Source organism: Emydura macquarii, unplaced genomic scaffold (assembly GCF_026122565.2).
Source record: "Emydura macquarii macquarii isolate MOO-44397 ecotype Brisbane River unplaced genomic scaffold, CSIRO-AGI_Emac_v2 contig_1119, whole genome shotgun sequence".
Lineage (NCBI taxonomy): Eukaryota > Metazoa > Chordata > Testudines > Chelidae > Emydura > Emydura macquarii.
In genome coordinates this window covers 13,045,182-13,073,042 of record NW_027131256.1, presented here as the reverse complement: position 1 = coordinate 13,073,042, position 27,861 = coordinate 13,045,182, and the positions used below count along the sequence as shown (strand labels likewise).

Genomic DNA, 27,861 nt, shown 5'->3' with positions numbered 1-27,861 from the left:
AGAGATGCCACCAATGATGCCTCTGGAAGATCCTTCACATCAAGTGGGAAGATGGCCACACTAATACCAGCATCCTCACTGAAGCCAATGTCATCAGCATTGAAGTAGTGATCTTTATGCACCCACTATGCTGGGTTGGACATTGTGTGTGGATGGCAGATTTTCACCCCCCAAAACAAGCTCTCTACTCTCAGCTCACCTGTGGTCAGAGGAAATGCTACAGATCTACATTGAAAGTATATCTCAAGAAAACTGATGTGAACATCATAAAATGGGAGGAGCCAAGCCACCAACCAACCTCAAAGGCGCCATATCTTCTGTTGGGCATTGGCCTATTTTGAGGAGAAGCATCTTACTTTCAAAGAGAGCAAGAGAGAGAAGGAAGGAAAAAGAAAAAAAACTTTCTTTCAGCAGGCAACTGACCTGCTAGTAAATATTTGCACCTATTACAGGGATATCTGTGGTTCCAGGACTGGACTCCTGAGTCATCTCAGGACTTGTATGTAAACCGGGTGGTAGAGATCATCCTCAAATTGAGGGATTGCCCAACGAATGGTACAATACACGTAGCAGCATTATATGTGAAGTTATAAACATTAGCTTAAATCATGACTAAAAAAGTATGTTTTCCAAATAAGTCTGGTGAGTGGCCTAACCAGTTACTCAGAGGCAAAGGGCAAGCTGATGCTTCAGCCAGGGATAAACAAGACTGATGGACAATTAACTGCTAAGTGATCATTTTTTGGCAGGAAATGAGGCTGACGCAGAAATCGTAGCAAAGAAACAGCATGGAGTTGACTTCCACAGAGATTGCCTTTCACCTTGCTCTCAGCTAGAAATGCTTCTCAAAGGGGGGGAAAGGACTATAAAAAGGGAAAGATGACCCAAGGGATGCCTCTCTTTTTCCTGCCATCACATTCACTGCACCTGACGAGACAAAGGGAGCAGCTGTTGTGGACGGAGTCCTGACCTAAAGAGTTCTGTCAGTAAGACGGCTGAAAGCATGTAGTGAGAAAATGTTTCTTTGATTCTAATATAGTTTGGGTTAAGTTAGGCACCGGTAAGCGTTTTATCTTTGTTTTTCTTGTAATCATGTCTGACTTTTATGCCTGATTACTTGGACTCACTTAAAATCTCTTTGTAGTTAATAAACTTGTTATATCTAATCTAATGTGTACAAGTAGAATTGTCTGGGTAACCCATTTGGGGTAGCAAGTTGTGCAATTTATTCCCTTAAAGGAATAATGGACTCTCTATATCTGTACTGCCCAGGGGAAGGTGGGGCAGTACAGGATATACGTTTCTGGGGGGAAAACTGGGACAGGAAGTGTGTTGGAGTCACCCTATGGTAATCTTTAAAGCTGGTAAGAACCAAGGTATGGCTGGCTGCAGCACACACAGACCTAGCTGGGAGTGACTTCTATGCCGCAGGCTGGTTGTCAGCAGTCCAGGTTGGAGCTACAGCAGCAAGGCATTGGAAGGGGCACCCCACGTCCCAGGACAGGGCTGACATAGCTACTCATTGGTCTGTATTGTACCCTGGTATGTGTCACTAAGTGGGTTGTGTGCTGGGGCTCTTCTTCCCTTCAGGCTGTGAAGCATCCTACATTGGCTTTGCAGTGCTCTGTATGCCCCTTTCTGGGCAGAAAATCACCAATGGAACCCCACCCCCTTTCCCTACCTGTCCACTGCCTCCTAGCATAGCGTTTCTGAAATGCGCCCACCAGTGGGTTTTCCTGCAGCCATGACAGCCTCCTGGGTAGAGACAAAGAAGCGTCTCCTCCTGCAGTGCCCAGAGGCTCCGAGGGAGGGTTTCAACCCTCTGCCCCTTTCTTCAGCCTCAGGACTCCAGAGGGCAAACTTTGTGCTTCAGCCTCCCACCCGCTTCAGCTGCAGGGCTCCAGCCGCCTTTCCCCCCAGGCTCCAGCTCTGGGCTTCAGCGGGGCCGGCCTTACAGAGCACTGTGGTCAAGAGGCAAGGAATGGGGTGAGAAACCACAGAAGGGAGATGGGGGAAGCAGGGCCCAGGAGGGCAATGGGGAGTCCAGGGGGAAGGTTGGGGTCCAGGAGAGGCAGCAGAGGCCATGGGAGGGGAGCGGGGGGCGGGTCCAGGAGCACCAAAATACAACTGTACATTATTATTTAGTCTGCCAAAAGAAACCCGAACCCTATATAAATACATTAGAATGATTTGGACGTGTATATGTGCATATTTATTTGTTTTTCCTAAAGTCAATTAATTATTTTAGGAAAATTTGTCAGAGCAGCCACCAGCAAGATTTGGTGGCCACGCTCTGAGGCCACCAAAAAATTTGTTGAGAACCTGTCTAACGTAAGCTCCTGAGAGTACTAGGCAGAACTAGGCTGTGATCTGCCCTGAGTATACACAGCAGAATGAGCTTTCTCTCTCCTTCCCATATGCAGCACCCCCACTACTGTGTTTATGGCTATAATCTAGGGGAAGGTTCCCCTGCTACTGTAAATCAGCACAGTTCCACAATGGCACTGTTGATTTACACCAGCTGAGGATCTGGTTATTAATCTTTTGCTTTTCTAAAACCGGGTCTCCAAGGCTCCACAACAGAATAATAAAAGCACACATTTAGACCGAAAACATCAGCTTATATTCTGCTGTTAAGATGCCTGTCATGCACCATAGTAAGATAGAACAGCAGCCTTTTGTCTGTGTGCAAGAAGAGTGTGTTTGGCTATCTTGTAACATCAGTTGATTTGCAGATCCATGAAAGTGCAAAGTCCCAGGAAGATACGTGATTTGGTCTGAAGGGGATGGTTTGCACCAAACTCTGAAAACCACTACATGGCACTGGCTGAAACAAGATATTTCATATGTATAAGTCACTGATAACCTCAGCGAGAATAATTATAGCCTCGAAAATGTTCACTAACAGGAAATTATCTGGGTGCATATGGTGTTACCAGTAAATCAGAGATTTAACTCCATCAGCTAGCAATTGGGGATATTAAGTGGATTTGTGACACTTGCGGGAGGAATCTTGATCTAAAACCAATGAATGAATGACGCTCTATGAACTTCCTATCTATGGTAGCTACGTTATGATCATTTTAATATTTCATAATTTTAAATTAACAATCCCAATACTTTTAAAACACTAGTTATGAATGCAAGCACAATATATTTTTCATTTTATGTAACTCTTTCCAAAATCAGTAGAATAGAAATTTCCTGTCCAGGAAGATGCAATACATACTGGGTAAGTAAAGTGTATTGTTGGTACCGTGTTTTGTCACTGTATTAGGTCAGGAATAAGAAACAATATAACAAATGGGGAATAGATATTTTTATTGATTTTCTATTTCCTACATGTGCATGTATTGGTTATGTGGGCCCTTGCTGTTTCAGCTGAAAATTTATTCCTTATCTAATAGCAGTCTCAGTTGCTATTGATTGTTGCTCTGTGTTGTGTCTGATAGATAAATGACTAGGAAGCTCATCTTGGATTAGAAAGTCCAAACAAAACCAGTGGATTAGCATAGACACACAAATGGTGAAGTGAATACCTGTAGATGGGCACAAACAAGCCTTAAACCATAGATATACTACACCCTCAGAGACTTTAGGGAAAGAAAAAAAAAAAAAGGCAGAATCTAGTGTAATTTTCCAGTTTTTGTTTGAAATTGACTGTAACATTTTTTCCCTCCCTTCTTTCAGAAGGGCAGACTTTTGACCACCTCTTTGTAAATTTCTGCCTCAATCTTTTGTTGGAGATGAGAGTTCACTAGGACCAACTCTGCAATCCGTTACACTGGAGAACATAGTCCAATGCCTTAATCATAAGATCGACTCAGAAGATCTGCGTTTATTTTGTGGTAAACCATCAATTTCCTGCAGAACCTTGGATAGATAGTTTAATCTCTCTGTGCCTCAATTTCCCCATCCTTGAAAGGGGGATAATAGTTCCTTTCTCTTTCCCTTTGTCCGTTTTATCAATTCAGCATGTAGGCAGGGATGCGTAGTGTATGTAATAATCACAACAACTGAAATCAAAAGAATTCATTTTGTAGTGGTCAATCAGTAGCAGACAGAATTGAGCCCTTATGGCCCACAGTTGTAGTTCTTTCTTGAGGCAAAACCTGGTTTCCTCACACTGCAGAATACAACCACACTTGTAAGATGCCCAGATGGCACAATGGTGGGTACTAAACACATGCTTAAAATAATAATACATTTACTCATGTTCTGCCCAGTGTGAGAAGATTTGATTGTTGAGTCCTGATCTGCAACACGTGGACAGATCCCTGCACTACTTAGAGATTACTCAACACAAATAAAGTTACATGCATGCTTACGTACTCACAGGATCAGGGTCTATGACAGTGTGACTTTGGAAATAAGTCTTTCCTCACATTCAAAAGTGTTCCCTTGAACTGAAATGTCAGACAAGCAGGTGAATTCATACTTCAGTTTTATTATCTTTTAGGCATGGATAGAAACATTCATTCTTTTGCACCGGTGGTTCCTGAAACATGCCTGAAGTGAACGTTGAACAGGGAAAAATCTGTCTCCTGGGGCTGAGGAGTTAACCTGGATGGGAGGCGTAGCAGAATTTCGAAAAGTGAGGTTTTTATTCCTTTTTCACAGTTGTGGATGTAGATATTACGTGATTTTTAATCTTCATAGTTTTTTCCAAGACAGTGGTAAATCATTTTTTGACACATTCTCTATACTTATCAGACTTGAAGGTTTCTTCTCAAAATATAGAGAATTACAATCAACTTCCTTCATTTATCACATACTTAAAGCCATTACAACTTTTATCTATAGTCACTCCTACTGCATTTCACTTGGCAGTGGAGTTTTCACACCAAAATTAAAAAAATTGTATATAAAGTAATATTTTTGTGTTCACGTTTTATTTTTGAAAACAGGTGTTTAAAAATTTTAGAATTTTTTTAACAAAATTCTAAAAAAAAAAAAAAAAAAAAATCACAGTATTTACAGAAATAACAATGGCTTAGCCATGCAAAACAAACAACTTTGGTTTCTTCCCCCCTTTGACTTTGGTTTAAATATTGACCAAGATTTTTTTCCGTTTGCCAAATAAAATATTAACAAATCAAAGTTGAGGCAAATAACAGGATTTCCCCTCTAATATTTTATACAGCATAGAGTTTATAGGACATTTTATGTATTTAATCCATGCCAATGCACTACAGGAAGCTTTTATTAAGACATCAGTCACTATCGCCCAGACATTTAACATTTTACAAATTTACAAGTAACAGTGTTTTTTCTAAATAATGTAGAAGTGGCAAAATGTTTCCTAATTTCCATTTCTTTAATTTGTTTTTACTAACTTTTTTTTGCCTACCAGTCTATAAAAACTTTCTTTCCCCCAGGATTATAGATTTAATAATGTAAACCTGATGTTCTACATACTCTATGTACTTATTTTCTTCCCATGATCAAAATTGTCTATTACATTCTCCCAGAAACTACACTTCTGCTTAAGAGTAAAAACTCAGAAGTTCCATCTTAGTACAGTTTTCTATTGGCCATCTACCCCAAAAATGTTTCCTTTACATCATTCTAAAAATTTCCTCAAGCATAAAACATGTTTATAAAGTTACAAACTTGAATGTAACTAAAGATACATAGACATTTCATTGTTACAATTATATGCACTGTTTGATAAATTATGTACCAGGTAAAAACACTAAAATTATTTCAAGGTGCATTCAATATCTGTAGCGTAGTTAACAAAAACACACACAAAAAATATATATATTCTATTTTTGTGGAAAAATGCAGCTTTGATATGACCACTGTTTTAAAAAAATCTCCAATTCTGACTGATATCTTTTTGAAATGAGAAAAGTTACAGTACTTTAAGGCAGTGGAAAACTAATTCAAAATTAGGAGAATCAATAACTTTTTTCCAAATTGCTATATCAATAACATGTTTGTGATTTACTAACTCAGAAAAGGATTATTAGCAGACATCTGTACACAGGCTAACATGAATATTGTGGTAAATTCCTTGCTAGATTCCCAAACTTATTTCCGGAAACTATGTCCTTTTCTGGTGAGTTAGCTGTTTGTTTTTACTTTCATGAACCATTTAGTGCACTTTTTTCACAGCTGTCTCCATCTCTCTTTAGTGTGATTTCAAGAATAGAAAAGAACTTGCCATATCCCCATAACACACCCTTACACTTTACATCCCTGCTCTGTGAAGCACAGGCTTTACTGATAACAATCAGAATTAGAAATGTACCTGCTCAAAGGGCGTAATAAAAACAATTGAAAAACTAAAACATTACACTATACATCAGATTAACAGCAACTCCCAGAACAAAGCCTTACAGTGTATAAAAATAGCTACGTAAAAAATTTACATAAAGGCAAACAAAAAGAAATCTTCAGTGCAGACATTTACAAAAACAAACAGAACAGAACACAACATGGTGACCTATTATCTTGGCTGTTGCCAAAATAGATTTGTTGACTTTTTTTTTTTTTTTAAACTTGAGATAATTGCATCTAAAATCCTTTGAAAACTTGGTAGAATGATCTGTTCAATACTTGAACCATGAATAGCTGTCACTTTTTTTGTATATGTTTTGAATACAATCCATGTTCATGCTTCAATTGGGTCTATCACCTATTCTCTGAAAATGTGAAAAATAAAATCAGTTAATTTTGCCAATTACCTAGTTTATCATAATTATACATGTTTTAATTTAACTGCAAAATAAATGTCACCAGAAAATATCACTGCAAACTTAAATTATAACTTACATCACTAAAGGATATTCCCATAGGTGATGAATCAATAAATTCATTCTCTAAATAATGAATTTAATAAGGCACTTACATTTATATAACACTTCTGGTTTGAAGGAACCCAAAACAATATATAAATACTACCAAGGGTTAATTTCATTCATCAGTGACAAGCAGTCCCCTCTGTAGATGTAGCAGCTAGTACAATGTCCAGCACCATCACACAAAACATTAGGGCAGGAAGTGAACAATGTCTTTTCTAATTGAAATTGTAGTGGAAATTTTAGAGATTCAAATTTCATCGTTCATACTGGGTCAGACCAATGGTGCATCGTTCATACTGGGTCAGACCAATGGTACATCTAGCCCAGTAGCCTGTCTTCCAACAGTGGCCAATGCCAGGTGTTGAGAGGGAATGAACAGAACATGGTTAATCATGTAGTGATCCATACCCTGTCATTCACTCCTAGCTTCTGGCAAAGAGAGGCTCGGGACGCGCTCAGTATTTTCCCAGAAAATCTGTAAATTAAGTTTAGGGACTAATTTTTTTTCTTTGACATATGTACCACTTTCACAGGGAAAACAGTGAAACTTTTCTTGGACAAAGTGTGTAAAATTCATTTTTGTGTGCGTTACAAAAATAAACATTTCACCAGTGATGTCTCCTCTCCTCCTCCTCCCCAGAAAGCCTGGGCCTCGTGAACTTCTAACACTAAGGGTATGTCTACACTGCAATCAGGAGGTACGAATGAAGCTGCTGTCGGTATACCTGAGCAAGCTTTGCTCTAGCTTGATGGAAGTTAGCTCAAGTAATAACAGCAGTGTAGCCGTGACAACTGAGGTGACGGTGTGGGCTCAGATAAGTACCCAGGATCCTTGGTGGGGTTGTATTTGGAGGCTAGCCTGTACTGCTTGCTTTGATCTAGCTCTGCTATGCCTACTGGAGCTGCAATCAGACCTACCGACTGCAGTGTTAGACTTCTCTAAGGCTGAGGGAAATAGGACCACTCCACCATCTTTGAAGGCCTTAAATCCCTCATGCTCAGACTCCTAATGTGTTCTTCTAGAGCCTGCACATCCATGGTAGATTAACAAAGTACCATAGTATCTTTTGTTCACAGCCCACGAGTCACTTAAAATACAACCCCACCAATCATTTCAACCCCAACAACTTGGTCTCAACCACTGCTAGCCCACTAAAGATTAAGGGGAAGGTAGGTCTCAGTGGAGGGTGGAATGTCACCCTGTGGCATTGTGATGAACCCATATAGGGACTCTCTTCTTTTCTTTCCCAATTTACGTTGTGCCCAGATATATGCAATGTTGTATGGAGTCTTTCTTAATACTCTCCGCCGGGCAAAAGCATGTAGGAGTAATTTTGCAGCTGGAGGGTCATGGGGGTGAGAGAAGAGTGTTTCCAAACCCGTGGGGTTTGAAAGTGAAGGTGAAGGCAGGAGAGACTGAAAGTGGGAATGAGAGGGAGGACTCCTCTTAGCTTCCTCCCATCCCTCAACCTCTTGGTGTTGGAGATTCCTTTCCTCCATTTCCTCTAGGGCTGCAGGATTTGTGTGTATGCACAATTAAATGAGCAGGACAAGAGTCCCTTCCCTCCCCCGAAGACTTCTGTGCCAGAGTTCACCCTTTAGGTAGGGAGAGGTTGAAGATCACTTTCAATGGGACAAACTTTAATTTCAATATAAATGACTGGAACATTGTTGCAAAATAAACAGGGACATTCCTGATAAATCTACTACTATTCGTGTCCTAATGTATGTGTTTCTATGGAGTGTCTGATCACCCTTCCTGGGGGTCTCCCAAATCTTTCAATCGTTTGAATACAGCAGAACCTCAGTTACGAGCACCAGAGTTATGAAGTGACCAGTCAACCACACACCTCATTGGGAACCGGAAGTATGCAATCAGGTAGCAGAGACCCCACCAAAAAATGAGCAAATACTGTACAGTACAGCATTGAGTTAAACTATTTTTAAAAGGGTAATGTTTAAAAAAAGATTGGACAAGGTAAGGAAACTGTATCTGTGCTTGTTTCGTTCAAATTAAGATGGTTAAAAGCATTTTTCTTCTGCGTAGGAAAGTTTTTGTAGGTACACCTCAGGTATACCTACATTTTGTTCAGAGTTACAAACATTTCAGAGTTATGAATAACCTCTATCCTCTCAGTGCTTGTAACTCTGAGGTTCCACTTTATCTGTGGCAAGAAAAGTTGCTTTGTGGTTTATGCTAAGATTAGAGGCAAGACTGTCTGAATAAATGAAACGTTCAGACCTGGAATTTAAGATTTTATATTTTTCCCTTCTACCACCCCTCAGTCACCATCTTATTGAAACAAGAAACCTGCTGTAATAATTTTTACAATCTCTATACCAAATTTTCAAGAGTGACCAATAATTTGGTGTGTCTCCATTTTTGGCTATGCAACTTGAGACACCTGAAAGAATGGATGCAGAGCACTTTCTGAAATAGGGTCATTTTAAGGTTTCTAAATTTGGACATTCAAAAGTGGAGGTAAATATTTTCAAAATGTCACTTAAAATATTAATTTAGAAACTGAATAAATCTGATAATTTAACACTAAAGTTTTGACTGTTAACGTCCATAATTTAAAGAACATTGGAAACTAATTCCACCTCTTTTCCCCTGGCATTTCACAATGTGCGTGTACTAAATGACCTCACTGCTTGGAATATAAGCCCCAGCCTGTGACATTAAAAGAAGAGGACAGATGCAGCAGTGGTGGATGTATCTGACCACTGGATGGTGCTGTTGGTGTTTTGTAGTAGCACTGTGTTCATTACAGTTGCTTGGATTTCCTGGGTCCTCCTGCAGCTTTTATTTTATAAAGAGGGAAAATCTCCATTCCTCTTGCACAGTCATGCCACAATGACTATCTCCAGCATAAGGCTAGTAATAGTAAGTGGTTTTACAGTAAGAACTTCTTACCCCTTGAGCGTACATTGTTTTGAGCTGACTGAAATATTTATTATAGGTAAAAAATAAAGTTAATTTCCCTTGGATTTTAAAGAAGTGTTAATATTTAAATTTTCCAAAGTAAAACTAAACATTCTCCTTTGTGTGTATACATCATATAAATATTATTTATATTTAAATTCCCCTGAGTGCATGAGCTCAAATGCGTGTGCTAATAATTTATTTCTGAATGTCAGAATCCTTTTGCATTTCTTTTAATGTGTGTGTGCACTATTATAAATCCATAGCTGCCTAGGGACTCACTCCTCCACCTCCGACACTACAAGAATATAATTAATTCCTATTGCCTTCAGTAAGAGTACGTTTATTCTGAAAGAGGAGAACAAGGCTTCAGAATTTCATAGTTCTCACTAGACCATATGTCAACCAAGGATCTCAGAATTATTAGTAAAGATAAATATTGCATAATCTTGCTGCAGGAGCACAGGATCCCAAGCCCTTGAACTGAAAGACATCCTGTACAGCTAAAGAAGGTTCTGTGATACAGAGGTAAGCAGTTCTGATTCTATCCACAAGAAGGTGGACACACATGGTACTACGTATCTCAGTTCACATCACTCACCTGGAATGAGTGACACATTTGTCTCTTAAGCTTCAGATTTGTGATTGTTTTCTTCTAGCTTTTTATTTTCCTCTATATTTCCGAGGTCTTTGTCTACGTGTTTTGATGCTGTCCTACAAGAAAAAATTATCAGTGTCATATTTGCATGTCTATAGCATTTTGTTCAGATTAATACATACTGTGTCTCTGCAAAGAAGAAAATTCTTAAGAGTTCAATTACCAGCACACCAACACTAGAAACACTTGCATGTGGCTATGAATATACCAATAAGCATTGCACTAGGACTGTATATACCACAGGTGGCAAAACCACAGCGTACCAGACTTGGTGGTGGGGGGAGCTCGAGACTTCTGCCCAGCAGCGGATAGGAGTGTCTCGTGGGGCTGCAGCTCCGAGCCCCGGCAGGTGTGCCCCGGCTCTCAAACTTGTGAAGATTGTCATATGTGGCTTGGAGGGTCAGTAAATTTGGCCACCGCTGACATATACTAGTAACAGTGGAACCTGGGCTCTCTTGCATTGTACATATACTGAGGCTAAGCTTGTTTTGCAAATTTGTAATTTTTTCGACCAATTAATTCCCTAGGTTTTCTACATGTTTCACTAAGGGTTTTTTTTATAGGTATATTAAATGCAGAAGTGTGGCTAAGACATTTTTATCAACACAGCAATCTTTCAGATTGTGTTCAGATAAAAGCTGCTTTGGAGTTTGTGCTGAGAAGCAGAAGCCCTATAAATGTGAAGAAGTCAATGATTACTTATTACATTGAAGACCATTCTGGGTACCACCCAGATTTTATTTGTTTCAGTGCACAAAACATTTTTCTCAATCTGTGCTAGTTATGATGACTGATAATTTTTGGATAGAGAAGAGACTGTAAATGCTGGAGCGGTATGCCTCCTTTTCAAATAGCGGGTCTGCCTTAATGTAAGTGGTGAAAAAGAATTAGTGAGTTAAGTTGCTTGCTTTAGTTTAGCACAATAACCCCCTAAACCATTCATTTAATGTCTGAGAAACTTCACAATCAGCCAAGGTGAAAGATTGCTGCAATGGTGTGATAACATTTTAAAAGCCACAACTTTTAAAATGTAAAGGCACAAATGTATTTGAGTGAGAGAAAGTAAATCCCTTGTGTCAAAGCAGCTTATCATATACACATTTTCTCTGTGGATAATTTGTTTTTTCTATAGAAGTATAGTGTCTGTTCTGACAGATTTATACATATGCTCACCATTATTTCAGGGTAAAGGACTGAAGTGACATTGACTTGCAAAGTACAATGATGACACAAGTTAGCAGGACAATATGACATGTCACATAGTGATGCTTATCAGCATGTACCCCTGTAAAATCAACTCTTTTATTTTTTGCTAGTGGGGGGTGTCTGTGCAAAGACATTAGCTTTATGTAGCAGTGCAGGTGAACACTGCAGACAGCCTTAGTTGAAGCATCCTTGAAAAGTACAAAGGGCTATGGTTTATCCAAAGGGGTCAGGCAAAGAGGAAAATACACTTGCCCGTGAGTTACAAATGTATCCCAAATCTCTCACATGGCTGAAGTGCCAATTCTCCAGCATGGGAAGTGGGCAGCAGGCCTGATGTGTCAGGTCAAGCGAGAGGGACATGTAGGATGATGGACCTGAGAGCTCAATACATGATTTTGAATGGAGCCTGGAGGGCACCCATTGGAGGTTTGAAACTGCAATAACTGTCTCTGTTTTTAAGGTAGGATATTACATTTTAATGTTAATGCTTAAAGTTACTTTGGCCTTTTTACCATGTACTTTAAACTATGTTGTCTAATCCAGTGGTTCTCAACTAGGGTATGCATATCCCTGGGGGTGGGGAAGTCCACAGGATGGGTTTAGAGGTGTCGCAAGTGCAGGTCCAGTGTTAGAGGGTGGCAAGGCGAGCAAGGCGCTTGCCCGGGGCCTCACACCACAGGAGGCCCCACGAAGCTAAGTTACAAGCTAAGCTCCCAGGGTTCGGGCTTCAAACGAGGCTCAAAAGGGAGTAACAGGCTCAAATATCTCACTGAAATGTAAGTACAATATTTGTATTCCAGTTGATTTATTTTATAAGTTACAGTGTAAAAATGAACAATTTTTCTGTAATAGCATGCTGTGAGACTTTTGTATGTTTGTGTCTGATTTTGTAAGCAAGTTGTCTTTAAGTGAGGTGAAACTTGGGGGTATGCAAGGCAAATCAGACTCCTGAAAGGAGTGCAGTAGTCCAGAAAGGTTGGGAGCCACTGATCTAATCAATGGTATTGCTAGTGGGGTGTGTCTGTGCATGAACTAATTCTGTCAGTACAAAAAGATCTAAGTCTCTGCTTTATCATCTCTGGTTACGCTTACACTGCACAGGTAACTGGCACGATTGGCGCTCGGATCTGAGCGCTCCCTGTTTCAGCACACGCCTGTGCGTGTCTCAGGGCATATCCCATGGTTCCTTGTTCTGAAATGCTTTAGGATTCTTTCCTTGTCAAGTAGTGGAAGAACTTGTCTATCCTTTAGAGGGAATTGTAGGAACAGCATTAGAAGAATAGTGGAGGGCTATCGGCACTTGAATCATTGAGTTTGTGTCCTCACTGCAAAGTGGACCATTTCCAGACCATGTTAAACCAGAGCTCAGGTTCCTCTAATCCACACCCCTAGCTGTGTAAACTAGCCTGAGTTTAAAGCACCTCCAAACCCAGATCAAAGGTTTTTCTTTGTGGATGACAGGTAGGGGTTAAGGCTAAAATTTAAGATCCTGCGTTAATTGTGCCACAAAGACACGCCCATTGACAACTGTCATTTAAATGTTGGGATTATAACACACAGTAACTTGTTACACCTCTAGTAAGTTTCTGTTGGGCAATTACTTTCATTCTCTCTTTGGCTATCAAAGCCGGAGACGACTGATCTGCACAGAGGAAAATATGAGACAGTGGGGAAAAAAACAAACAAGAAGAAAAATTAATATTGACAGTGGTTGAATTTTTTATGTGATCCTAATAAAACTCTTGCAAATCTCTCTAATCCACAGTAAAAGGAAAAAAGCCAAATTTGTTTTTTGGATGGCTCATATGGATTTTGCTTGTCATCTGAATAACAACTCATGAGCATGTATCCTTTCCTAACACTGGGTTACAAAAATAGAGAGATTGAGAGGAGGGATGAGAGACTGAAAGAATTTGGAGTCTCATGGGAAAAGAATGTGCTGACCAGATCATTACAGACTATTACCCCGAGGGCATTTTCAGTGATGAGACCAGGCTTTTCTCAAAAGAGGTACCAACAGATGCAGAGATGGCCAAAGAGCTGAGAAGGACAAGTACTTGACAGGAGATGATACGAGAACTACTGTTTCTGCCAGGCAACATGACTGTGACAGAGAAAGCAAGGCTGCACTTCTCACTAGCCAGAGAGAGACCTATTTTTCCATTGGGTATTAAAATTTGAACACTGTGAGAACAGTATTTCAAATGTGACATGTTAGACTCGAGAGAATGAGCCACAGCAGTGGAGAGAGATGCAGAATTTACAGAGCCCAAAACATTGGATCTCCTCCTGTGAGCTGCTACTTAACACTGGAAGGTTTAAATATCTGGTATTATTATCCACTTAGGTTAAAGTTGTCCTATTGCTAAAATCATAAAAGTTGCTGTAACGGTCCAACTGATAGGTTTTATTAGAGTGTGGTAGGATTCCTGACCAGCTAGGATGGGTTCTGTTTCACACTCTCCAATATCATATCTCTTCCTTAATCCTTCTAATTTGGGTGACAGATGACCAAATGAGTGGCCAGATTTTCAGAGAAGCTGAGTACCCATAACCTTCATTGAAGTTAAGCCAGGGCCCACATCAATGCTATGAGAACTGCAAGTGCTCAGCCCTTCTGAAAATCAGGCCACTTACGCAGATGCTTAAAAATGGATTTAGAACACTTATATTTGAAGATTTAACTATGTTGTTAGAGTCATGTTGGTCCCAGCACCTGGTCCTTTCACCAACAGAATTTGGTTCAAATATTACCTCACGCACTGTGTCAAGATTGAACCCTGACAATGATGGCAGATGGAGTAGTGAGATCACTGAGACATCAGCATTTGCTCAAAACTAGGGATTTTAGTAAGAATTTTCCAGTGTTGTTGACACCAGTGCAGGTCTACACTAGTAGCCCTATGGCAGGCAATGCTTGTGTAACGGCCAGCATTTTTAACGTCGTCTAAATGACCTTGTTAAAATACAGGAGCCTTGTTGCATGGAGGCTCCTGTCGTATGACAAAGTTGTGGAGCTGCCAACTTAGGAAACTTTTGCACACTAACTCTGCCAGCATAGACACAACCTGAGTTGATAACCAGTTCCTGACCTAGGACACATCTACACTGCCAAAAAAACAACCCAGCAGCCTTGCACCAGTGAGCCCAAGTCCGGCTCAGCTGATTTGGGCTCATACTTTGGCCCCAAAAAACAGAGTGTAGATGTTTCAGCTACAGCCTGGGCTGTGAAAGAGGGAGGGGCTGAGAGAGCGAGTGGCACATGTACACTGCTATCTTTAGTCCTATAGCACAGCGGCGCTCAACCTTTTTTTCCCCAGTACCAGTCGGGTCAGGTCAAGTACCACTAGTCCTGACCCAAGTGGTATTCGAGGGAAAAAAAGGGGAGAGCTGTACTCTCCGACGAATCTTGCTCGCCATTGCACAAATTTCGGCGGCAGGATTTGTACCACAGGGACAGGCGGAGCCGGCCGGGTTGTCTGTACGAACCGGCACCCGCCGCCTAAGCCCTGCAGAGGGAAGGAATTTCGGCGGGGGTGGGGGGGAATCCGCGGCAGTAGAAAACGCATATTAGGCGGCAGGGGGAAAATTTGGCGGCAGCAGGCGTGCAGCCGTCAGTATGATGCGCGTCTTCAGCGGGTGGGGGTTCGGCGGCGGCGGCAGGGAACGCCTCGCGTACCACCAAGCCGTCGTCCTCCGCGTACCACCGGTTGAGAACCCCTGCTATAGCACAAAGTAGAATCAGTTGACCTGGATTCTGAGACTCACTGCCACAGGTTTTTCCCCCCGCCCCCAGTGTAGCTGTACCTATAGTTGACATGAAACATGATTTACAATATAGTTAATACTGTTTGTTAGTCACCATGGTGGCTGGCTGCTGTGGATAGCATGACACTGTCTTTTTTTGTATCCAGGTTGTAACTCTTATTTTTGCAGTGTAGACGGAACCCTCTCCCCCCCCCCCCCCCCCACACTAGTATGTGTGTAGTAGGCTGGCTAGTCCTCTGCACTGGAACTTCCCGGTCTCCAATAGCCTAAGTGCTTCGGTCTCTCCCTCCCCCCCCCGGGCAGTCTATCCCCTGCTGGAGCAGGATGGGATACAGATGTGCACACTTCCCCAGAATTAATTCATAGCACAGTTGGGCAGCACCGATGCACAAATGGAATTGACACCTTAATATTTTGTGGAAAAAAACAGCTGTGACTACTTGTCTGAACCAAACTTGTAACCAAGTCAGAGTCAAATTGGTTGTAAAAATAGGGTCTGTCCTATAATGTTGTAGATGGCGTGTCTACTTTTTCTCTATTGAGTATGTATGGATCCCTCTATACTCTTGATAAAGTTATGGATTCCTCATTTGACATTTCAAGCTTTCCTTCAGGAAAAGTCCTCAAACTTCTGCCTTCAAGAAAATTGTTACCCTAGGGGATCACTACTCAAAGACTCTCTAAAAGGTAGGTAAAATTGTGCTAAAGATTTGCCTGTTATTTGCAGGGGGAGGATTTTCAGGCAGTTTTTTAAAATGTAGATGTCACTGTGGAACAGAAGGATCAATTAGTGAAAAGAATGATTTCCAGTGTTGTTCTATGATGTAGATCAGTGGTTCCCAACCTGTGGCCTAGCAGGATCTTTCGAAGTGGTTAGCTGCTCCCCTCCTGCTGCCTAAGGACCCAGCTGGAGCATGTTGCTGCAAGACCTGTGCAGGCTCCTTGCTGCGGTCAAGGAGATGGGAGATCAGCACTTGCCTCCCCCTAGCTGTAGCTGGGAACACAGCCAAATGCTCTGCCTGGGTCCATAGGTGCTGGGCTCCCTGTTGGACCCAGAGGGAGGGGAGTAATGATCTCCTGACCCCCTAGCTGATGAAGGGAGCCACTGTCTAGGGACCCAGTTGGAGTGCACAGGGCTATAGGACAGGTGTGGTTTCCCTGCTGCAGCCAGGGGGATGGGAGATCAGTGAGGAGGCAGCCTCCTCGCTGTTCTCCTTCCATCTGGCTGCAGTGGGGTGTGGCAAGGGGCTGCTGGTGGAAATCAGTGCCTTCCAGTTTGGCCTGCACTTACCAGGTCACCCACTGAGACTTAGGTGCCAGGCCATGTGCTTCAGTGTGTAATGACAATCACTCATCTACACTAGTGTTTTGGCTGTGTGTGTGATGTACTGTTAGTTAAACTTATACCTACAAATTACTAACAGTTTAATTTTTTTCATTTGCTTGGCACTAAAAGTTTACTTTAAACATGTAGTGATTTGTAGTCCTTAATGGTGTATACATCAGTATGTTTTTTATGAGTTGATAGACTGGTGGCCCTTCAAGATTGTAAACATGATACTTATGGCCCTCGAGCCAAAAAAGTTGGAAACCACTGATATTTAGATTAAATAGAGAGTACAAACAGCTCACTCCCATGTTTACAATGTGAACTTTTACAAGTGTATGAGACACATACATCTATCAGTGTTCTATAGAATGTATTTTGTGACTTTGGGTTTTAACATACTAACCACCTATAAAAAAGCAGAAAAGTACAATTACAGTGACACACCGATGTCTGGGAAGAGATTAGCAATTAGCTCAGAATGACTGAGGATGCTGATGGGTTTCAACAATTTTGTGTGCACTGATTATTGTAAAAATTGCTGCCGTTTAATTTTCAGCCAAATTTCAGATTTTTCCTCTTCATTTTAAATTTGCAATAAATCAGTGGAAACTCACTGTAGCCTAACATGGCCTGGAATTTGTGTATTCCCCATCCCAGATAATGAAAGTAGGACAAAAAGTTTAATTAATTTCTTTAGCAATGCAAATTCTCCACCTGGATTTCTGTTTCAAGAGTGAAACGATACGGAGACACTACTTGGATTGGTTTTTTTTCTAAATGCTGTTTCTTTTTTAGCTCTAGGAAATGTTTAAGAGGAGATGAGGACAAGAATATTTAGACTTTGTCCAGCTGAGGGTTGCTCTGGCAATTTACTCAGATCTCTAATTATTTTGCATTGAACTGGTGCAGAGGATGTAGCAATAATCAACTTGTGCATTAAGTGAAGCTGAGGTGATGAATAACTACAGAAGCTAGTTATTCTAAATACACTCCAAGGTCATAAGTATAATTCCTACCATCCTGTAGCACGAGACAATAGAAAATTTTACAAACCACAACATACATCAATGAAAAAAGTAACATTTTTCTTGCCTCAGAAGGGTTTGAAAGTTCTTTGCTGCTTCCTTCTCAGACTTTCCATTGACGTCACTTTGGGGGCAGAGATTAGGTGAATAACTGTTCGAGGGTGGGTTCAAAAAGTGACTAACTGTTCGAGGGAGTGGCCTGTGTGGAAACGGAGGGTTGTGATTGGACACACACAGTGTCAATAAGTATTGCAATGGTGTTTTTGAGAGGACAGCATTTGAGATTTCTGGGCTGTGATTTGTGCTGAAATCCTCTGTTTCATTCATACTGATGCTCTGCTTGCTCTTTCCAAGTATTGCATGCAGAAAACTAGGAAGCTAATTCCCCAGGGAGAGAACAGGTTAATTATATGCTGAAAGCAGAAATGTGTCAGCAATATTTCCACTAATTAGATTCACTTAAGAAACCAGTGACTGTCAGACAACTGGTTTAAACATAACTTTTTTTTTTAAATGGGTCCTAGTGAGCCTGTCTATTCACTACTAATTTAATTTTCTACTTTAAGTATAAATATATGATATTCCCATTTCTTGATGCCTTTTGTTTCATGTTTAATATTCTGTAATTTCTCCTATTTCTGAGTGGTCAAGTTTGGAAAACAAAGCTTAACACCACAAAACATAGAAACACATTAGAGCAAGGGCCTCATCACCCCCCCCCCCTTTTTTTTTTTTTTTGCTGCAAAGGAGTCAGTGCCTTTTGCTTTCGACTCCTCAGAGAGAAAAGATGACTCATAGCACTGACTGAAGGTGGTGGTGAAGTTTAAAATTACTTTATTTCCTGAATCTTTTTAAATAGCACATGCTTGATGTGCCTGTGCTCAGTCATATGTTTATAAAGCTCTCCTATTCAGGAAATTCCACAAAAAAAAAAACCCAAACCCTGCTGAGCTGTGGTATTGTATTTAGGTAAAATCTAAAGACTGCATGGGAACACTTTATAATGCCAGAGATGGGGGAACTGACTGAGAAACAATTGTTCACATCAAAACTCAGTTCTAGAATACAGCTACTGCTAACCAATTAGAGAAATACAAGCAAGCTTTAATGCTGCGTGTCTGCCTGTACAAATATGTATAACTGTCTCCCCTCTTAGAACACTTTATAAATATGACCTGGGGACAGTTTAGGCCACATCCTCAGGTGCTGTAAATCAGATAGCTCTACTGAACCTTTCAAAGTGCAGATTTATCCAGCCCCCCCATGCATTTCCACACCTGACAGGGCCCCAGTCGATGTCTAGGGAAGAGAGAGTATAATACTACCCTGATAAGAACCAGATGCAAGCTGTATAATAAAATGGTGAGGAGACCTGATAACCAAGGGAGTGAAAGAGAAGATATTTTAAAGACGTCTGTCAAAGACTGTTCAATTTATTTCATAGAGTCTTAAATTGATTTTCTGTACTAATGAAACTAATTGAAAATGAGTAGAGTGAATAGGCAAAAACGTACACTCTGCCTGGGCTGGTTAAAGAGCTAGATGCAGAAAGTAATGTCTAGTTTTCAAGCAATACAACTTCCCTCAGCTCAAAGCACTTTATGAACTCTTTAATCAAGCTTCACATACTCCTGTGAAGTTGGCATTAGTTTACCTTTCTGTAAAATTCAGGTAATTATACAGAATGAGAGCTGGTCAACTTCTACACCAAGGGGATATCCATGAGATTCCAGAGATGTCAGCCCATCAGTAGACTCAGCAATCGAAATACCACATCCCATTGAAGTCAAATGGAAAAATGTCACTAACTTAAATGGAAATATCATCTGGCACTAAATGACAGTGACCCAAGCCATACAGCTGAATCTGTGGCAGATTTAAGGAGTCCTAGCTCCCAGTCCTGTGCTCTAACCACTAGATGATACACTGCCTCCACATTAAGATGTCCATTTTAATTTCAGATGCAAGGTAAGATTTATATATGGGGATAACTTCTCACCTTTGGATTTTCAGAATCCTGTATTGCACTAAAGAGGTACGTACATATTCTTTTAATTAAAAAAAAAAACTAAGAGCATGTGTCTCTGTAAAGTCTTACTTTGATTTCTTCATGTATACCCAGTAGATGATACCAGCAACCAGAGCTGCAAGCAGAAGACCCACCACAATTCCTACTATTAGCTTTGCCTGGTCATTGACCTTTTCTCTGTTGTCACCTAAAACACAGAAAGAAAGTTCACGCCTTGTCTAATGATAATACACAGTATTAAACATTTTCTATACAAATAATCCCACAGAAAGAAAGATGGACAAAAAGTCAAAACTATTAGACCACTGTGACAACATGCATATTTTTATTACTATTAAGCATAAAGTTTTAACAGAGTTTAATTCTTACTGCTTCATATACTCAGCAATTTCAATTAAACTCCAATAGCAGAGGACTGTGGAAATTACACATTTAATGACACTTCATAAAGCTTCAGCAGATAAAGTCAAGAAAGAGGGTTCTGCAGCACTGTACATACCATTCCTATCATCTGGCTCATCATTTTCTGGGATACTTACTGAAATAAAAAACATTCAAATTAAAAACAAAAATGTGTTGATACCAGAAAGTCACCTTCACCCTTATAATATGCTGCTATATTTAACAATATAGTCTATTTTACAGCTAGGACAGAAATGCTCATACTTAATGTTGCATCAGCCACACAACAAAATAATTAATCTTCTTTTTTAAGCAGCAATCCTTGCTTTATATCTATAATACATCATATGAAAGAGTTTTATTCCAAAAAATGACAAGTTTAATCTCATGAATATTTCTGACTAAGCATTTATATGCTACCCTATCATGAATGCTAACTTTTTACCACTGTTCATTTACTGCACGCAGAGTTGATTAAACCCTAGCACCCATGGGTGGATTCTGTTCTGAAATCACATCAGAAGTTAATAATAAACCACAAAACTCAGGGCTTAGAAAAGAAGCTATCAGTAATAAATGAGTTATTTCATAATATGTGTATGAATGAGAAGGATAATAGACACAGGATTTTGAAGATTAAAGTACTAGTCCCAAAGCAGATGCATCGTGAGCCATGGCAGTGCAAATTTTCCTATATTTTCCCTTGCCAACGTGCCATAACCCCAAGCTGCAGGGTTCATGTATAGAAGTTTGAGAGGGGTTCTGTTATGGGCTTTCTGCTAAAAGAAGAGAGCCAGTTAGCTCTGTTGTGATATGCCCACTGGTTCACTATCAACTGTATTGAGACCACACAACTCACTTCACATACTGTAGGCCACCGAACAGCCATCCACTAATAACAAATTTTTTTTCATTACCAATGTAGGCTGGGTTGGTTGTTGACTAAATTGGTTGTTAGTGCAGGAAACACAGAACTTAAGGAAATAAAATAAAAAAATCTCTACTGCAGCACTGATCCGCATCTTCCATCATTTAGAGAGAAAAGCTGGAAAAAGGTATTTAAAACTTTAAGGAAACAGCCTCTCTCACTCATTTTTGAAATGCTTCTAATTGAAGAGACTCACTGGCGGAGACATTCATCGAGGTGACAGTTCTTTCTAGTTGGTTTTCTGCAATGCAAGTTAATGTAACGTTCTCTTCAGGAGAAATTACAATTTTACTGGAAAATCTTCCATTAACATATTTGGTCTCCTCTGTCTGGAAAGGAAAGAAGCAAATCAGTAGAACAAAAATATGTTTAATGTCCTGTAGTGGAATTGTTCATAAGGAAAGTTCTAGTAGTAAATACCTTTTAAAAATAAGAAATTCGGTTACAGTTTGCAGAAAAGGAACCATTTAAAATCATATACACTTATGGGTAAACATTTATAATTCAAATAACTGATTTTATTAATATTTTTACTCATTTAACATGAAAAGCACTTTGCTCAGATATATAGTATAGACACTATGCTCTGACCTAGAAGGAATAGCCACATGGAAAATACGTCTCCTTGTCCAACCACGTATTCAAGCAAGAAGCTCCCTACAGTATAGCTGGGTGTGTTGTCCTGACTAGTTTTAAAAGTCTCACCCGCCAGAGTCACCCTTCGTGAAACTATTCTACAGTCAAGTAGATCTGTGTTAGAAACCTTTCCCTGGTTCAGCTTAAGTTTTCCTTTGTTTCAGTTCATCCCATTACTTCTGACTTATACTGTCTTAAGCCACTCTAAACAACAATCACTTACCCTCCTTGGTGTTTGCACTCTTCAGATACTTATCTCCCTTCAAGCATCATTTGACCAAGCTATACATATTTGTTATTTTAATTTTGCCTTAAATATCCCAGTCTCATTAAAAACTGGTGTAGCTGTTAGCCGAATTTGCTGTCATTTATCATCTTCCTTCTGTTAAGAGCACCAAGAATTAATCGTTGTCCATTATTTATATACAGGAGCTCCTAGACATGATCCATGCCCTGAAGCTGCAAACTAACAGCCAAGTTCTGCCTTTATGCACATCCAGTACAACCTCTTTGACTTCAATAGAATAGTGAAGGTATAACGGAGATAGCATTTGACCATAAGAAATCAGTGTAGTTTGCTGGTGGGTGCTGTCTGACCTATCCCATGCAGAAAAGGACTATCACTTCCAATCTCCATGACTTAATTCTTGAATGTGTATTTGATTTTCTTTCTTTAAATCTCTCACAGTAAAGCAGGTTTTCCAGACCTCAAATAACTACTACTAGTACATCAATATTTTTGTGCATAAATTAATGAGAAAGATACTTGCTTTATTTATGATGCTTCCGCTGCCAGTAATTGTCCATTGCACAGCTGGTTTGGGGAAACCCTCCACGTGGCAGACTATTGTTTTAGATTTATTTGACTCTGTTTTCTTTGTCATTTTGATCTGAGGTTTTCCTAAAAGAACAATATTATATTTAAACATTACTGTAAAATAATTGCAAACAGTACAATTTACAGTATTAATAAAACTTAACTGCTCCATTACCTTCTACAATAAGTGTAAGTGTTTTCCTTTTCTTTAACCCTTCAACCTCCTGTAGAGTAGTTTCACAAATGTAGTTTCCAGCATCCTGGTACTGTAGACTTGAAAACGATGGACTTCTCTGCATTCTGGTATTATCCTGATCAAGAAAGAAGTTAATTCACATAATTTCCACTTTAGGGCCCAATCCAAATAAGCATATGCTTAAAGTATAGCATGTGAGTAATCCCATCAACCTCTGAATTACAAATAAGCAGTACAATTGAGTTCAACAGAACTACTCATGTGCTTTGTAGGATCAGGGCCTTAATGATAGAAATATAAGGCTGGAAGGGTCCTTGAGAGATCATCTAGTCCATCCTCTGCATCAAGGCAAGTAAACCTAGACCATCTATGACAGGTGTCTCCCTAACCTTTTCTTAACCCTCCAATGACAGGGATTCAACAACCTCCTCCCTTGGTAATCTATTCCAGTACTTTACAATCCTTTATTAGTTACAGAATTTTTCCTGTTATCTAACCTAACTCTGCCTTGCTACAGATTAAGCTGATTCCATCTTATCCTATCTTCAGTGGACATGAGACCTGATCACTGTCTTCTTTTCAACAGCCCTTAACTTGAAGATTTATCAGATCCCCCTTCATCATCTTTTTTCAAGACTCATATGGCTGGCTTTCTAAACCTTTTATTATTTTTGTTGCTCTCCTCCGCATTCTCTCCAATTTGTCCACATCTTTCCCAAAGCACAGTGCCCAAAACTTGACACAAGTCCAGCCGAGACTTCACCAGAGCCAATTAGAGATGGACAATTACCTCCTGTATCTTATATACAAAACACTCTTGTTAATTCACCCCAGAATGTTGTTTGCCTTTTTTGCAACAGCATCATATTGCTGGCTCATTCAATTTGTGATCTCCTACAAGCCCTTGGATCCTTTTCTATGGTACTGCCACCTAACCAATTTCCTCATTTTGTATTTGTGCATTTGATTTTCCCTTCCTACTGTAATTGTCCACCCAATAACTAAAACCCCGTATTTGTTTGACAATGTAACTAGCAACAGCTGTGCCAAGCATGAATTTTTTTTTCCAACTTCTAAAAAGTGCCGTAGGGAAAGTTATACAAGGTTGAGTCATCTCTTTATATACAAAACAGGGACAGCATGGCAAGTATGCCTGCAAGCTTACGTATGCCACTGCCCATACACTGGTCTCATCTTTGACAGAGAGGATAGTTTAGTGTCTATAGGTCTGTTCTGTCCTTGGCCTCTCTAGTGAGATGGCCAGCAAGGCTGCACGTTTTGGTAATAGTGTTGAGAAATAGACACTGTCTACTAGGAACTGGATCATCAACACAAGCCACTGACCAGCCATTAGGTGGTGTTCTATCAACCAGGGTTAGATATGAACCCTATCTGACAAAAACTGTTTCCTTACCAAAGCCTTGAGACATCCAGTCACCCCCTCCACCACCCAACATATGCTGTCCTTTTAGTATGTTTATGGGAAACATGACAAGAACATATTGCCCTAAATCTTCAGAAGTGTTTGGCATGTCTAGCACTGAAAATATTGAGGTCTCCAAAGTCAGGTACCTTAAAGGGGACTGATTTTCAGATGCCTGTTCCACATGATTTCTGAAAAATCAGATGTTTTTATAGTGTCAGATAGCACACTCAAAAACTGAGGCATCCAAAATCACTAGTCACCTTTGAAAATTTAGGCAAATTGTCCAAAAGATTATAGTATTAAATGCCCAGGTTAACATTTTAGTTGGTCATTGACTGTAAAAGAACAATTTTTAAAAGATCCTTTAAAAAGTACAGCAAAAACTGCTTCATTTTCTTCCCAAAACACTGAGGGAGCAGCAGAAATCTTAACAGGTAACCAAACAAAATGAGTAGAAGTTAGCAAGAATTATTACTAACCTTTATCCAAAACACAGATGCATTTCTACTGGAAGAGATGGTGCATGATACAGGCAGAGCATCTCCAATCTGCTTAGTAACTTCTCCACTAGGAGTAAGTGACAAATCCAAATCTGTGATGAAAGGAACATTGTTAAAAGATAAGTACCAGAAGAGTGCACCATTCTGAGAGCTTCCAGAAGAAAGACAACAGTACACTAATTGCACTTCTAAAACTTAGAATGTTCCCCCCCCCCCCCCAAAAAAAAAAAAAAAAAGAATCTAATTAGTTAAGTGAGACAGATGAGAAAAAGAATGATCCTGAAAAAACACAATGCAGAATATTTGCATATCTCGTATAGTATAGTTTAGGCTAACAAAATGAAACATGACACAGATCAGTTAACAAACAGATGTTTTCCCAGCTTGTGCAGCTGGAGGAATGATATAGGAGATGATGTCTAGGTTGGGGTGAGAGGTTTTAGCAAAGTGAATAGCAGAGTGGAGTGATGAGGATTTTTGTTAAGAGGACTTGCCTTGAGGGATAGAGAAGAATTTTAGAAGCTGCTTATAGACCTATGGGAGGGAGGGGAAGGAGGACAAGAGATAGAATTCTCTGAACTGATAGCAAGGAGAGGTTGATTCTCTTAATAGGTGTGGTACAGCATCCCCAGTTTGGGGAGGCACGATGAAGGAATGGGTGCAGGGGAGTTTGGCAAGTGAATGAGAGGAGTGGTTATGGCTGTTTGTCATAGAGGTGGGGAGGCAATATATGTCCTGTTCATTGAGTCTTCTTTCCAAGAGTTCTTCCTAACTTAAAACATACTCTCCATTCATCAACCACTATGAAGATTCCAGTGCATCATTTTCCTTTTTTCCTTCTAATAGGATTGTGTGTGCAATAGGGTCTCAGACAGTCTAAATTCTAGGCTACCCCATGTGCTACTGTTTGCTCTCGCATACAGAATCCTATAGTGAGAGAATAGGAAAGTTGTTCAGTTAAACATCTGCTTTCATACCCACCTCCTATCAGCTTACTATGCAAACACTGAATAAACCAAAAAAGCCTAGTCACCCTGCATATTGCATTGTGGAAATAATCAGTGGCTGACAGAGCTCTGCACTACAGTATGCTATAATCCTAACAAAAAATCCAGGTTAGACACAAAAGGAGGCTCATAAGATGAGACATATTTTTGCCCAGCTCACTAGTACCATATAATTTTTCTCATGAAAATGGAGGCATTGAGTTTACTGGATTTTGTTGCTGTTGTTAAAGGCTTTAAAACACCACTGCCACATTCAGACAACTAACTGAGTTCCAATTAAATTGTCACATACTTTTTCTTTACTCCTTTCCCTATCATTACAGATAATCAAGAAATTGTAAGAGATGCCTCCTTTATTATCTGCTTGTTTTTGCTTTCCTGATACTAAATCCTCAGATACTAGAGCAACAGTCATTTTAGAATTACCTGAGACACGGCTGATGAGGCAGATAGAGAATTTATCTGTATATTTTCCAAGTGCTAAAGGGCTTAGAATTGCTTAAACCTGTAAATTGTGCTTCATTGATCCCAACAGCAAGCAAACTACAGCAATTTCACTCAACAGAAGAGTGAATTTATCTGCTGCTTTCATTCACCAATTTCACTAGGAACAGCATAATAATTAAAGGAAACAAAGTTAAATTAATTAATTAATTAATTAATTAAAGGAAAGCATCAAAGAGGACAGGACTGGTCTTGCAAAAATAATGACTATTGTCTAATATTAGTCCTATATTAGTAATAACACAGATATTACTAATTTCTACCACCAGTAGTTATGTGAACTCTCTCTCTATTGGTTCATTTGCTACTTTCATACAGCAGACACACATACAAAGACGACCTTTACTAAGGAGAGAGAACTGCCTGACCAGTGTCATTTGATTTCCCTCTTCTCCCCACAGTGACTCAGACAAAAGACCATTGCATAGATTGCTGCTTCACCTGGGTGAGGGAGGGTTAGTTCTTACTGAATTTTTTCCCTGCTATTCTCTGAGCACATGCTAACAGGGTAGGGCGGCTATGGAATTTTTTTCCTCAGGGTGATTCCCCTTCGATGTCTACTCACACCTTTATTTCTTTGAAGCAGAATGTCAGCTCAGACTCAAGAGACCATAGAAGATCATTCAGGAAGGAATCCTGTCACAGGCATCACAGGAAGTAAGAACTCATTAAATTCTTAGCCTTCATCTCAGACAAGACTGACTCACTGACCAGAGCAATCTTTAAATGCAGACCTCCTCCCCTTCCCAAATAAGCTTACAGAAAGATGCAAAACTATGGTAGGTCACAAGTGAGATGGAAGTCAGGACGGTAAAGAGAATCTGAAGATCAAATAGGTAAAGACATGAAAACATACAAGAAATTATTTAAGTATAGCAGAAGCAGAAAGCACTGGTGGAATCAGCAGCTTCGCTGAACTATCAGAGTAAAGCGAGCAATTATAGAGGATAAAGCTGTGGAAGAGAAGCTATGCGAGTTGTCACCACAATACATGCTGTGGAGATTTCTACCTTATGCCAATAATCTTCAAGTCATAAAAGTGAGGCAATGTTAGGGATTGAGGTGTCAAAAGAGTAGGTATTGGAACAAACTGATTAAATTAAACTAAAGAGGAACAATTCACCAAGACCCAAACTATACATCCAAGAATTTTGAAGGAAGTGGCTGCCAACAACAATATGCAATCATTAAAATCAGCTACTATATTGAAACTCCAAGAGAGTAAATGTTGCCCCCATCTTTAAAGATGATGCTAGGGTGATTCCGGGAGTTAGACAAGCAAGCCTTACTAAGTACCAGGAAAACTGGTTGAAATAATATCTAAATAACAGAATGACGAAACACCAAGCTGAACATTTAATGATAGTAATAAACCAAAATCAACATGGCTTCTCCGATCCATTAGAATTCTTTCAGCCTGTAAACAAAATAGTGGATACAGGAAAAGTGGCCGATAAAAATTATTTGGATTGTCAAAAAAAGTGGTTGGAAAAAATCTCTCTCGTAAAAGACTATTGAGGAAATTAGGTAGTCATGGAATGAGAGGCAATGTCGCAGATCAGGAACTCACTAAAAAATCACAAAACAAATGGATACTTTTCACCCTTGTTAAAGGTTGACAGCATTGTACAATGACACCAGCATTGTATGATGTATGTTTAAATAATCTGGAAAAGGATATGAATAGTGACATG

The 27,861-nt window shown here is 39.8% G+C and overlaps 1 protein-coding gene across 3 annotated transcripts in view; it reads right to left on the bottom strand.

Annotated features, from left to right (window-relative positions):
• Positions 1 to 10,336: 10,336 nt before the first annotated feature.
• The window catches only part of ALCAM (activated leukocyte cell adhesion molecule), a 150,947-nt gene continuing 133,422 nt past the window's right edge, over positions 10,337 to 27,861 (bottom strand). For 2 of the 3 annotated variants that reach the window (XM_067546186.1, XM_067546185.1), the window contains exons 9-16: positions 24,636 to 24,748; positions 22,710 to 22,845; positions 22,484 to 22,618; positions 21,278 to 21,406; positions 20,251 to 20,289; positions 19,821 to 19,938; positions 17,790 to 17,921; positions 10,337 to 10,449 (exon numbers count right to left, since the gene is read on the bottom strand). In XM_067546186.1, the coding sequence (XP_067402287.1) occupies positions 10,362 to 10,449; positions 17,790 to 17,921; positions 19,821 to 19,938; positions 20,251 to 20,289; positions 21,278 to 21,406; positions 22,484 to 22,618; positions 22,710 to 22,845; positions 24,636 to 24,748 (890 nt within the window). In that variant the 3' untranslated portion in view covers positions 10,337 to 10,361. The remainder of the gene's footprint in view (positions 10,450 to 17,789; positions 17,922 to 19,820; positions 19,939 to 20,250; positions 20,290 to 21,277; positions 21,407 to 22,483; positions 22,619 to 22,709; positions 22,846 to 24,635; positions 24,749 to 27,861) is intronic. The other variant, XM_067546187.1, reaches the window with a different exon arrangement.